The following is a 13923-nucleotide window of genomic DNA, read 5'->3' as shown; positions in this document are numbered from 1 at the left end:
AGAGGGCATGATAGCCCACTCCATTATTCTTGCCTGGAGAATCCTATCCACAGAGGAGCCTAGTAGGCTACAGCCCGATTGGGGGAGGGGTCGCAAAAGACACACATCTGAAGCAACTTAGCAGCAGCAGCAGGAGATAGTTAAGGTAGGGGGTAGTATTATGTGGCAATTCCAGTTTAAAGAAGCAGGCTGCCTCGCATATCAGGAACCTAAATAATGCTCATAAACACTACTGTTATATAAGTGCAAGTAGGTGATAATGTGATTTTTTTTTTAATGTGAGTATATTTAGAAGCAGTAATGATGAGTAGCTTTTGGTTATTTTCTGTACTTTCAAATACTAACAGGTTAAACCTGTTATCAATTAGAACTGTTATAAAAAGGTCTTCATTATTTAGAAGTTTAGGATTGTTTTATTTTAGATCCTAAATATAAATCCTGAATGGGTAACTTTGGGAAAATTATTTTAAATTTCTGAGACTCAATTTAATTATCTGTAAAATGGAATGATACCAATCAGAAATGTTGTTTTGAGAATAAAATTAAATAATGTACTGAATTAGTCTCCAATGAGAAGACCCAAGGGTTTGCATTTTTAACCAGTTCCCCCGATGATTCTGTGAGAACCGGGCTCTCAGTGGCTTCCGTGGTGGCTCAGTGGTAAAGAACACATGTGCCATGCGGGAGACATGGGTTTGATCCCTGGGTCAGAAAGATCCCCAGATAAGGAACCTCCTCCAGTATTCTTCCCTGGGAAATCCCATGGACAGAGGAGCCTGACGGGCTACAGTCCATGGGGACAAAAACAAGCTGGACTCAGCTTAGCAACTAAAACAACAGATTCTCAAATTCTAGCATACATCAGAATCACCTGGAGGGCTTGTTAAGAGTTTCTGATTCAGTGGGAGTAGAGTGGGGTCCAACAATTTATGTTTCTATAAGTTCCTAGGTGATGCTAGTGCTGCTGGAGACCATACTCTGAGGACCATTGGTGTAATATATATGATTCCACTTTGACTAGGCTAATAAAAGTAACCAAAGTGACAATGACAATACTTTTGTTGAGTTCTCATTACATACCAGGCACTGTTACAGGCACTTGACATTTATTATGTCATTTAATCTTCTCTGATCTTATGAAATGGATGTTATTATTACCCCCATTTTATCAGGAAGGGAAATGGATCATAGATTCAGTAACTTGCCCAGCTGATAGGTAATAGAGCTATTCAAACTCAAAGAGTCTAATTCCAGGGCTCATTTTCCATAAACATTATTCAGATAAAGGATATAACCTGATGATTGTGTGGCCCTTTTTTCAAAAGGATTTTTCTTAATTTAAAATAAGTGTATTTATTGTTTATTCCTATGTGAGCCTCACATCAAAGGCTGGAGGACGAGACTTACCTGGGTACCTGATTGCAAGGAAAACACATGTAGGCATGTGCCAGCCACAGTTTTGTGTTAACCAGGCTTTGTAGGCTTGATCTTCAAATATCTTTTTTTATTGATTGAGTTTTTTAGATGTCTTTTATTTTTTAAATGAAATATTGAATTTGTGTCTTATGAAGTTCTTATATAAAATGTGAGATTATAGTTTTCCCCCCTCTTCACAGAGTTACCTGGGTCATTATGGCAGTCAAGTGGACTGGTGGACATTCTTCTCCTATTCTCTGCCTGAATGCAAGTCAAGAAGGGCTAGTGGCTTCTGGAGCAGAAGGTGGAGATCTCGTGGTTTGGGGTGAAGATGGGACTCTTTTAGGACACACATGCTTCCAAGGGGCAGAGGATGTTACCAACGTCTTATTCTCTCCATCCTGCCCCACCAAACTCTATGCCTCACATGGAGAAACCATTAGCATACTGGATGTCAGGTCTCTTAAAGAACCGTTGGACCATTTTCATGTGAATGAAGAAGAAATCAACTGTCTTTCATTGAATGAAACTGAAAACCTGCTGGCTTCTGCTGATGACTCTGGAACAATCAAAATACTAGACCTGGAAAATAAGAAAATTAGCAGATCACTGAAGAGACATTCTAATATCTGTTCCTCTGTAGCTTTTCGACCTCAAAGGCCTCAGAGCCTGGTGTCATGTGGACTGGATATGCAGGTGATGTCTTGCAGAGAGTACATGGGTAATTTCCAAATGGGACTTGCTAACAGAATCAAATTATTGATCGGGCTAAATATATCTTGACATTTTCTGTTTTCTACTGACATGCCTTATGTGCTTAGGAACTGTAAACTTTATGTCTACTGAGTGTTTAATGCTAACTTGACAAAGTCTAGTAGATTAACAAAGTAATTATTTATATTTTCTCTATGCTTTACGACATTCCTGAAGGATGAAAATTTGAATATTTGATTCTAAACATCTGTTTAAACAAAGGACCGTGCTAAAGACAGAGTTTATCACCCACCCACTCTCTGTAAAGTTTGTAGTTTAAAAAAAGTTAGAGGGCCTGAATCTATTATTGTTTTTACTCTAAATCACTGGAGTGAGAATAGGCATGGCTTCGCCTTGGTGATCACTTACCACTTTACACTGCTTTACATATATTAGTTTTCTTTCTAATCACACCCTGATCATACTATTTCTTTTTTAGAAATGAGGAAACTGAGATTCAAATTGAGTTTTCCCACAGCTGTCTAAATTGGAATTCAAACCTCAATCTCTCTGACTTCAAAGCCTATATTTTTTCTCTGTGACGCCAAAGATATTTATTTAAATAGATGATATGTGTGCCCAACACTATTCTAGGCATTTAATCTACTTTCTCAATTGCTTATAGTGACTCCTGGTCACTTCCAAGCCAGTGATCTTTGCCACTCCTCTATCCTCCACACCTCCTTATAATTTAGAAATACATGAGACTAATTTTAGTTGTTGTCAGTCTGAGTGCCGCCCCCACCCCAAGCTACTGGTCTTTTTACTAGGAAGAATCAGTGGATGTCCTACTGCAGTGGGGCAGCCCCTAAACAATTAAAAATTGTCCAACAAAAATTTGTAGTGCCTCTGTTGAGAATCATTTTACACCTACAGGGCACAGTGATCCCATGACATCAAAGTTCCTTTTCTACTCCTAGGTCTTGCCCAAAACTTTAATAAATCTACATTTTTCTACGCTGGTGGAGATAATCTGCTTACTTTGTTGGGCAGAAAGACCTCTACAACCAGTCAGATATCTGTTTTAAGTAGGCAGATTGTACAGCATCTCTTTGACTACTCATTCATTCATCCTTAAGCTATACCAGTTTTCAGTCACTGCTTCATTAACTGCGTTAGACATGGCAATCAACCAATTAGATGTACAGCAGTCACAGCTTAGACAAGAAGCAGGCATCCAGAATTTACCATTTTACCTCCAGTTCTAAATGAGAATGTTTAGTGCCAGGCAGGTGTTAGAGAATACTGTAGGAAATAAATATATTGTGAAAAAAAGTCTTTTGCTTTTTGATTTGTCAAAAATTACTAAAAATTCACTGTAGATTAACTGCTGCATTGGGTTGTGATATATAATAAAAGTGACTAAGATAGTACAGTCATTACTTCTGACTAAAATTACTTCTTTAACTGGAGCTGAAAGTATAATTTCTTCCAGTTCTTAAAATCTGGTTATCTGGTATTTTTCTGAACTTTAAGAATAGCCAGCCTATGGAGGGGTCCAAGAATGTAGGTGTAATAGTGGAAGGAAGTTTTTATCAGATTAATGATGAGAGTTATTTATCTCTGAACGTGTTTTATCTCAAGGCAGGAACTGAATTATTGCCACACATAATAGATAAGTTCAACCTACCTATCTTGGTATTAGAGAAATTATAAAAATCAGATCCTTTGATTTAGATAGGTTTAAATAGAAAAAGCTTACTCAAACAGCAGGGACCTTAAGAATGAAGTGTGATTTATTAAGATACTTGAGACTACTTAATCTTTTATTAAATAGACACAAAATAATATTCATAATGTATTAAGGTATAAATAATAACACTAAATACATGTGAACCCACCACTCAAATACAGTTTTTTCTTGTAAGGACATTTGGAAATTTGAAGCCGTCATGAATTTCTATAGCATACACACTGGTTTTCTTTATCCCTCATTTCCACACTTGAAAGTAAATGGTTTCAAGTTTGTTTTCTTTTTCTGGAGTTTGAACAGTCTCTGGGACCAAAACCTAAGTATCCAGATAGTGGAAGAGCCTTTTTTTTCCCCTTGAAAATGAATCTTTTATGTGAAAAGAAATGTTTTTGTATGAGAAATTTTTGAGCAGGGTCACTTTGATACGCTTGCATTCACTTCTGAGTATCACTTCTTTTGAAAGTAGGCTGAGTTGAAGGAAGTTACTTTGAATAGCAAACCACACCTTAGTATAATCAGCAGTGGTAATATTTTCAGTTCAGATCTGTGCTTTTAACTAAAAAAGGTCATTCTTATCCTAGTGTCCCTTTTAAATCATGAGTCATAATTCAGGGATGGTACTAGATGGTAAAATAAAGCTACCTGTTCTCGCTGAAAGTATGAAGAATATTTTCTTTTTCAAGTTGGTTGCTACAGGAAGACAATTGCCGAAGTTTGGAGTAAAATTAATTCACAGAACTTATTGTTTTGTTTTAAGTATTTTTAAAATCGCATTTTATCTAAATCCATTTAGTAGGTCCAAGATCATGACAGAGAACAACAGTAAAAAGCCAAGTATACCAGGATGTCAAATTAACAGATTTGTTTAGAATTTCTGCTCTTGTCTCCAGGTACTATGCTAGGCATTGAACTTCCCTGGTGGTGCAGTCGGGAAAGAAACTGCCTCCAATGTGGCAGACCCAGGTTTGATCCTGGGTTTAGTTTATTTAGTTCATAGATATTTCTGCTTGTGACAGGCATAAGCTAAAATTAATGAATTTCCTCATTTTCAATTTTACTTGTAGCAGTCAGGGTAGGATGACTTAAAGAAATTGGCATCTGCTTAAGAGTTTGGATTACGCATTAAAGGGTTTGTTGGTCCAGAGTTACTCAGGATCTTGTTTTTAAATTATACCTTCCTTACTGCCCATTGGTGTTCTAGTTTTGGCACCAGGGTAGCATCCCGCTGGCATGTTGTGGTGCCATTTGAATTTTTAATATTGCTGGGAATGTTTCCTGCTAATCATTCTCAGACTACTTTGGTGATTTTGTTAGAAGCAGAATAAGCATGGTCGTGAAACAAACTATTTAGAACTCTAACTGTGTAACTTCCACTTATTCAAAGGTGATGCTGTGGAACCTTCGGAAAGCCCGGCCACTCTGGATTACAAGTTTACAGGAGGATGAAAGAGAAGAAATGGAAAGTCCACAATCCCCTGGTCAGCTTTTAAACCCTGCCTTAGCCCACTCTGTGTCTGTGGCATCGTGTGGCAATGTTTTTAGTTGCGGTGCAGAAGATGGTAAGGTTCGAATCTTTAGGGTGATGGGAGTCAAGTGTGAACAGGAACTGGGATTTAAGGGCCATACCTTGGGGGTTTCCCAAGTCTGCTTTCTGCGAGAATCCTATTTGCTGCTTACTGGAGGGAATGATGGAAAGATAAAGCTGTGGGATGTAAGCAGTGAAATTGAAAAAAAACATAAGAGTCCAACCAAACATATTCACAGGAAGAAAACCAAAAGGGCAGCTTACACCAAGCAAGGTGGAAACACTCATGCTTCAGTGACAGGTGAAGATGAACATGGCAAAATTTTACCAAAGTTAAGTATTGAACATGGAGAAAAAGTGAACTGGCTCTTAAGTACAAAAATAAAGGGGTACCGAAATATATTGGTAGCTGATCAAACTAGTTGTATATCAGTGTATCCCTTAAAAGAATTTTAAATCCAATAAAACATTTGAAAAACTGCAGCAAAACATTTTGTAAGTTAAAAAAAAATCCTGATGCTTTGTTTAAACTCTTTGTCATATGTGGAATAATAGCATTCCATAACATGTGAGCAAAAGGAGATAATTGGGTAACACTTCATATGGTAAATGACATTAAAATTTAGGGAAAGAGAGTGAATATTCACTGAGTCCTGATTGTGCTCCAGCATTTTACATGTGTTTCATTTCATATTCCAGATCAATGAAGTGGGTGACTTCCTTCATTTTATTGCCACAGGAATCAAAACTCAGAGATGTTAAGTAACTTGAGGATCCAAGAAAATTGCAGGCATGATTATTTACCTGCAGAGGATCTTCATTGTCTTGTCAAGTCTCTTGTCTTAGGAAAGCTCACATCCTGATCCAAACACGGTAACCACATTAGTTATAACATTAGTAATTCCAGGGTGTCATGAGGATCTTTACCAAGTTAAAAGAGGAAACCTGTTTTTGCTTGTTCTGTGTAAAGCCCAGAATACTTTACTGACAATCACCTTTTGCCATTTCTAAGAAAAGTGTTCCAGGGTCAAATCAGTTTAGGATATTATGCAGCCATCCAGGCTGTGATGCTGTTGGGACCAAGAATAAGCTGAAGTTATAAATAAGCAGAAACTCTGACTAAGCAGAAGATATGAGGTAGATAGAAGAGGTTGAGAATAGAAGCCAAGACATTGTGTCTAGAGTAAGTTTTCATCATGCCGTGGATTGCTGATTTTTCTGCATGTTCTTTCAGCTTCTGCTTTAACTGCCTACTCTTATATTCAAAGATTTAAAGAGAGAATCTAATTAGTTACCATTATGCTGGTTTGTGGAGAATTCTTTGATAAGCTAAATTTTAGAATGCTTGCTGCAGATGACAGAAACCAAATTCAAATTGACTTAAGGAAAGAAAAAGGAATTTATCGGCTCATAGAACAGAGAAGTCCAAGAATAATCAGGCTTTTACTGCTGAGGTAGCTAAGCTGATAGGATGTGAGTCTGTTGGTGCCTTACCTGTGAAAAGTCTTGCCTAGGGATGGGGAGAGAGACTCCTCACAGTAATGTTGAGCCTAGAACCAGCTATGCCTGAAACAAGTATATTCCTGAAGCCTTTTTTTTTTAACTCGTTAACTATTAATAAAAGAGTCCTGACCAGTTATGTGGGCAGTCAATAAATATTGCTTAATCTCACTTGAAATTTAAAGCAAGGAGACTACCATCTTGGCCCTGAAATATCCATTGACAGGACCTTCGTCTGAGTATTGACAGAAAGAAACAAGTTTCTAATCCCAGAACTGGGCAAAATTCTTGGCCATTTTGGGCCTTGAATTCCTTACTTGAAAGTATAGAGGTTGAATTAGACATCCCCTAAGGTCCCTTCCATGCTACTGTTTATGAAAGGAAAACAACATTATAGTAGTAATGTGTTTGTCCAGTGATTCTAATATGTATTAAAATGTGAGGAATGACTAATAATCATGGGCCATCTCTGGAGGTTTTAGAGAAACCTTTTGGGAAATTACCCAAGTGCAGCATGATTCTAGCTATTGAACTTTAATAATGTTACAGGAGCAAAGTGAGAAGTATTTAAACCAGGATTGAAACATTAATTTTAAACTTCTTTTGGTTGCTGATAGCAGGTGCTGATAACACTCAAACTGCCTCAGTTTTGAAAGGGAAAATTTACTGTGGGGGGTAGAAGTGCAGAATTCTCTCAACCGAGAACAAAAATGTAGCTTGACTCTACATTTCTAACCAGAGAAGCCGTCAAGCACCAAAACAGCTACACTTTCTGTCTCTCACTCCCTGTGATCACTTACCTCTGCTGCTTTCACCTGACAAAAGATGGCCTTCTAGGGCTACCTCAGCAGCCCTTCTCGATTCCAGAACCTGAGTGAGCAGTGTCTGAGTTCCAAGGCCCTGAAGGTAATCTGTCGTTCTCGCTGAGTCGGGGCCCAGCTCTGACAGTCCCCTCTGATCAGGGGGGTTGCCGTTTAGTACCAGCATTGCCAGAGGGCCCCGCAGCTCAAGGAGCTGGTTCTCAGGGAAGAAGAGTGTGGGTTGAATTTAGAGTCCCCAAAGATCTACAACCAACTATCGATATTTTGGTAAATTTAAGGTGTGAAAATTATATGCAAAATGAACTCTTCTTAGGTCAGTCATTTTGCTACAGTTTGACTGACATTCTCAAGCAACAAGGCATACCTAGATTAGTTAATGAGAGCTTAAAGAAACACACTGGTAAAGTAAGCAAAAGGAAGTGCCATAGCCTCGGCTTACAGAGAATCAGGATACTTTTTTTTTTTTTACACTGTGCAGCATGCAGGATCTTAGTTCTCTAACCACAGATTGAAACTGTGTTGCTTAGTGGAAGCATGGAGTCTTAACCACTGGACTGCCAGGAAAGTCCCAGGATACCATTTTTAAATATTGTTTACCTTGATTAGCCAACTGGCCCCTCAGATAACTGAATAAGAACTTAAGTGGCCTCACCTTGTAAGTGGGCTTCCAAAGTCCCCAATCTATAGAAGGCTGAAAATGTACCCCAAAATACCAGGTTCTAATCCCTGGAACCTGTAAATGTTACTTTATTTGGCAAAAGGTTATTTGCAGATAAACATTACAACTAGTAAAGGATTATGTTAAAGGAACATAATCAAGATAATTATATACTTACCTTTTTACTTTATTAGACTGTAAGATGCTTGGGGGCAAGGGTCTGCCTGTTGAATTTCAGAACTTATGGTTTGGCCTGTCCTGGACCTCCCAGCTCACAAACAATAATCATTAAATATTAAATGAATCAAGGGAGATCCAGAAGGTGAAAATGTTAAGAGATGTGGATAGAAAAAAATAAGGGTCAGCTTGAAGGGAGCTGGCAGCAGGGTTGCCTGGCAACCAGACTGAACCCTTTGCTTATGCTTTAGGTTATTTTTAATAACAGTTATGAGGGTTACACATAGCTCTCCCAACCAGTGCTCAATTTACAGATACCCAGACATGCTCATTTCACATGTGATGTTCACTCCAAATTACAGTCAGTTTGTAGTCTTGGATAGACTGTCCTGAAGCTGATACAGTGCCACCCAGGCGCTTCTCCCTGCCAAGAGCAAAAATACCTTAAGGATTAATCAATCACCCTCTGGCATAATTATGTATGATTCTGATGCTTTAACCTATGAATAGCTCTTCCATCATCTCAGTTTTCCTGTTTATAAGTGGAGAATTAATGAAAAACAGTACAGTACTGCACATGTGTTCTGTGAGTGTATTTGGTTTTCTGAACTATTTGAAAGTGAAATACTATGACACTTGACCTCAAAATACATCAGCATGCATCTCCTAAAAAGGTCACTTTTCAACATAACCATATTACTGATATTATATCCAAGAAACTTAGCCATAATTCACATTCTTGCTCTTAGCCAGCCAGTTGTGACTAATATTCTTAACTAAAGTCTGACGGTGAGAGAGGGTAGCAACCAGAACTGCAGAAGCTGGGTCCCTTAGCCTTGAGCAGGTCTCACGGAGATGAGAGACAGAACAATAAGGATCTTGTGGCTCAGTCTGGGGTCTGAACAGAGGTAGGTCTCCTTCATAGCCAACCCCTCCTCCTGTGGCACATTCCCAGTGGGGAATATTGCCCCTTGCACTGGACTAAGGTTCATTTTAGAGACTAAGTTGTCAGACAAGAGGGGAATTGTGGGAGAGCAAGGAGATGAGTCAACTGAAGTGAACAAAATATGCTCTCACCACCACTACCTGGGCCATACTCCAGCGAGAAGCAGGATTTAATATAGCCCAGAAGAGGATGTGAGAGAGTTCAGAACCCTTCATATACCTGGAGAGCTCCTGCCATACCCTAGTACTCTTCGTGGAGGAAAGGACTGAGCTGAGGTTTGATAGAGCTCCATCAGGTCTTCTTCTCTAAAGCCATAAAAATGCTTGAGGAGAGTGACCCAAAGTTCACTTAAACATGATTTTCCTATAATCATTCTCGGCAATGAATGAAGAAGCATCCAAAGCATGCAGTGATCAAGTAAAAACAATAAATGCTGATACAAGAGGTCACAAATAGGTAGTGACGTGGAAGTTGAATGCATTATTTTTGTTATGATCAAGATTGTTAATCATGTTGCAAACCAATGTGTGGCTATATAAATGCAGTGTTAACGTTTTATTAAAAATCATTAAGATAGACTCAACTAGGGACTTACCTGATGGTCCAGTGGTTAAAATGCCATGCTTCCATTGCAGGGGAGTGTGGGTTTGATCCCTGGTCAGGGAACTAAGATGCTACATGCTGTGGGGTGTGGCAAATAAAAAGACTCAACTAAAAAACTGTTGAATCAGTGAAGTCCAAGGGTTTAAAATCACTACACCAAAATGAGTTGCTTTCCTATACACCAACAGTAAAACATCTGAAAAAAGAAATGTCTCCTATTCACAATAGGATCAAAGCAGTAAAACACAAGGGAACAAGAAAGTGAAAGATCTGTAAAATGAAAACTACAAGATTTTGCTGAAAGAAATCAAAGAAGACACAAACAAGTGGAGGGACATCCTGTGTTCACGGACTGGAAGAGGGTATTATTGTTAAAATGTACATGCTCCACAAGGTCATCTATAGATTCAGTGTAATCCCTATCAAAATTCCAACAGCATTTTTCAAATAGAAAAAAATAATCCTAAAAATGTAGGGTACCACAAAAGGCCCCAAATAGCTAAAGCAACCCTGAGAAAGAAAGCCATCACACGTCCTGCTTTGGGACTATACAATAAAGCTATAGTAATTAAACCAGTGTGGTACTGGCATAAAAATGGACACACAGACCAAAGAAGAAAATAGCCCAGAATTAAACTCTTGCATATATGATCAGCTATTATTTTATAAGTGGGGAAAGGATAGTTTCTTCAGCAAATGGTGTTGGAGAAACTGGATAATCACATGCAGAAAAAATGAAGTTGGATCCCTATCTTACACTACTCACAGAAAATTAACTTGAAAGTCTTAAACATGAGATCTGAAACCATAAAACTTACCTCAACAGAAGGAAAGAACCTCCTTGATACTACCATTCACAATGATTTTTTGGACCAAAAGCACAAACAACAAAAAACAAGTTAAAAGTTTCCACTAAAGAAACAACAAAATAAAAAAGTAACCGTAGAATGAGAGAAATTTTTTTCTAATCATGTGTTGGATACAGGTTAATATCCAAAATTTATAAAGAACTTGTACAACTCAATAGCAAAAAAAAAGTGTGCAGAGGAATGAAATAGACATTTTTCCCAAAGAAGATATCTAACTAACAGGCACATAAAAACGTGCTCAGCATCACTCCTCAAGAGTTACCTCACCTGTAAGAATGACTACTATCAAGAAGAGAAAACAAGTGTTGACGAGGGTTTGGAAAAAAAGAGACCTCTTCTGCACTGTTGATGGGATTGTAAATTGGTATGCAGAGTCCTCAAAAAATTAAAAATGAAACTAACATATAATCCAGTAACCCACTTCTGGGTATATGTCCAGAGGAATGAAAACTGATTATTGACATGTCTGACTCTGTGCGACCCCAGGGACTGTAGCCCACCAGGCTCCTCTGTCTATGGGATTCCCCAGGCAAGAATACTGAAGTGGGTTGCCATTTCCTTCTCCATGAAGAGACATGTAAGCTCCATATTTATTGCAGCATTATTCACAATAACTGAGATAGAGAAACAACCTAAGTGTATCAAAGGATAAGTTAAGATGTGGTCATATATGCAATGGAATACTATTCAGTCATGAGAAAAAGAAGTTCTGCCTTTTGGAACAATGTGGGTGGATCTTGGGAACAATTTGCTAAGTGAGATATGTCAGAGTAAGACAAATACTGTATAACATCTATTATATGTGGAACCAAAAAAACCCAAAAGAATAAGAGAATAAAGTGGTGGTTACCAGAAGCCAGGGGTGGGAGAATGGGAGAGATGTTTAAGGGTACATATTTGCAACTAGTATATAAATAAGTCCTGGAGATCTAGTGCACAGAACAGTGATTACAGACAACAGGTTGTATTATAAACATTAAACTTGCTAAGGGACTAGACCTTGGTTGTTCACAGCAGTGAAAGAGTTGATAACTATGATGAGGTTGAAATGTTAGCTATTGCTGCAGTGGCAATCGTATTACAATATAAATGTTTCAAATAAATGTGTTGCACACCTTAAACTTATACAATGTTGTATATCAAATATAGCTCAATTTAAAAAAGAAAAAGTTGGGACTTCCCTGGTGGTCCAGTGACTAAGCAACTGCCTTCCAATGCAGGGGTCTCAGGTTCCATTCCTGGTGCCAAGGGGCAACTAAGCTGCAACTAGAGAGGCCCACACGCCATGATGAAGAGCCCCCATGCCGAAATGAAGATCCAGCGCAGCCCACAATAAAGAAGAAATTTTTTTTAATTAAAAGAGAAAAAAAAATTACTGGGCTTCACTGTAAGTCCAGTGATTAAGACTCCATGCTCCCAATGCAGGGGCATGGATTCAATCCCTGGTCAGGAAAACTCAGATCTTGTTTGTCACGTGACACAGCCAAAGGAAAAAATTATTAAGATGTAGTAGAATGTCATTATGTCAGATACAAGGGTCATATAACCATAGACTGATGAGGAGAGCCTTTTTTCTGTAGCTTGTGTGTGTACTCATGAAAGAGTGAAAATTGAATAAATTGATATTTGAACTGAACATGTTTTTCTGAAGGACTAAAGCAAACATCTGTGACACAGGATCCCGGCTTCATCTTGCCATTTGATGACACTTCTCTGGGATTCTGTCCCTCCCTCTGAAAACAGGAAGTAATAGATGACACCCATACCTACCCAGGATCATTCTTCTATCTTGTGATCCTTTCTCAGCCAAGCTCTGAGGCTGGCCGAAGTCTTCACAAGCACCCCAACTATATATCTCAGATTCAGGAGCTAGACAGAGCTGAAAACAGTATAAGCATATGCAGACATACGCTGACATTATGAATTATAAAGACACAGGTGATGGCAGTTTCCTCCCTTCTCAATTATTTCTTGATTATTGATACATAAACTTGTCTGGAAAGAGGAATTAAAGCTATGAAAGAATTTTGTTTCTAATATGAAAATACAGGATGATATATGCAAGGAGAATTTGGAAGGTCACAAGGCTGAAGTCCTATAACGTGAAGGGTTTGGGGAAGCAGCAGGCCATGTTCTCACTGGTCAGGTGGTACCCATGTGGCAGGAGGAAACCAGAGAGCAAAACTGAGGACTGACTGTATTCCCAGTGATCTGCAATTCTCCGTTACACTTTCGGTTTACTTTAGCTGCTTTGGCTTATGTAATTGACATCAGTAAAACTAAACTTTTTTTTTTATCTTAATGTGCTTTTGTTTGTTTTGTGATTAGAAAAAGTTTTATTCTAACCATTTAAGAAAGGAGACAGCTGCTCTTTCAAACACTGGAAGTAACTGCTTTATGACACCGGTAGAAAGAAGAATATAGCCTAAGAGAGCAAAAATTTTAAACCCGTAATTTTGAGGGGAGTTTTTTTAAAAAAAAAAAAACACTATTAAGGTATAATTCAATACTATATAATTCACCCAATTAAAATGAAATGGTTTGTATTAAATCGTAACACCATCACCACAACCTAATCTTAGAAAATTTCTCTCCCTCCCTCCCTCCAAAGGAAGCCCTGTACCCATTAGCAGTTACTCCCCATTTCTCCTTAAACCACCCTAGGCAATCATTAATCTTCCCATTACTGTAACTTTGCCAATTCTGAACAGTTCATATAAATGAAATAATATGTGGTCTGTATGACTGGCTTCTTTCACTTAGCATAATGTTCCCAAGATTCATCCATGTTATAGCATGTATCAATACATCATTACTTTTTATAGCCAAATAATATTCCATCACAGGAAAATTAGAGATTCCAAGGGAACTTTTCATGCAAAGATGGGCTCGATAAAGGACAGAAATGGTATGGACCTAACAGAAGCAGAAGATATTAAGAAGAGGTGGCAGGAATACACAG

At 38.2% G+C, this 13923-nt stretch overlaps 1 protein-coding gene across 2 annotated transcripts in view; it reads left to right on the top strand.

The window, feature by feature from the left end:
• Positions 1-13923, top strand: part of WDR53 (WD repeat domain 53) — a 57256-nt gene that overhangs the window by 4198 nt on the left and 39135 nt on the right. Inside the window, exons 2-3 of one of the 2 annotated variants that reach the window (XM_055403959.2) lie at positions 1617-2112; positions 5247-5421. In XM_055403959.2, the coding sequence (XP_055259934.2) occupies positions 1633-2112; positions 5247-5421 (655 nt within the window). In that variant the 5' untranslated portion in view covers positions 1617-1632. Of the gene's footprint in view, positions 1-1616; positions 2113-5246; positions 12176-13923 lie in introns of those variants that run through there. The other variant, XM_055404031.2, reaches the window with a different exon arrangement.

Source organism: Moschus berezovskii, chromosome 1 (assembly GCF_049115385.1).
Source record: "Moschus berezovskii isolate FMDL1 chromosome 1, NW_MosBer_1.0, whole genome shotgun sequence".
NCBI classification, from domain to species: Eukaryota; Metazoa; Chordata; class Mammalia; order Artiodactyla; family Moschidae; genus Moschus; species Moschus berezovskii.
Note: the sequence above shows the minus strand (reverse complement) of the source record. Positions and strands in the feature narration are given on the sequence as shown.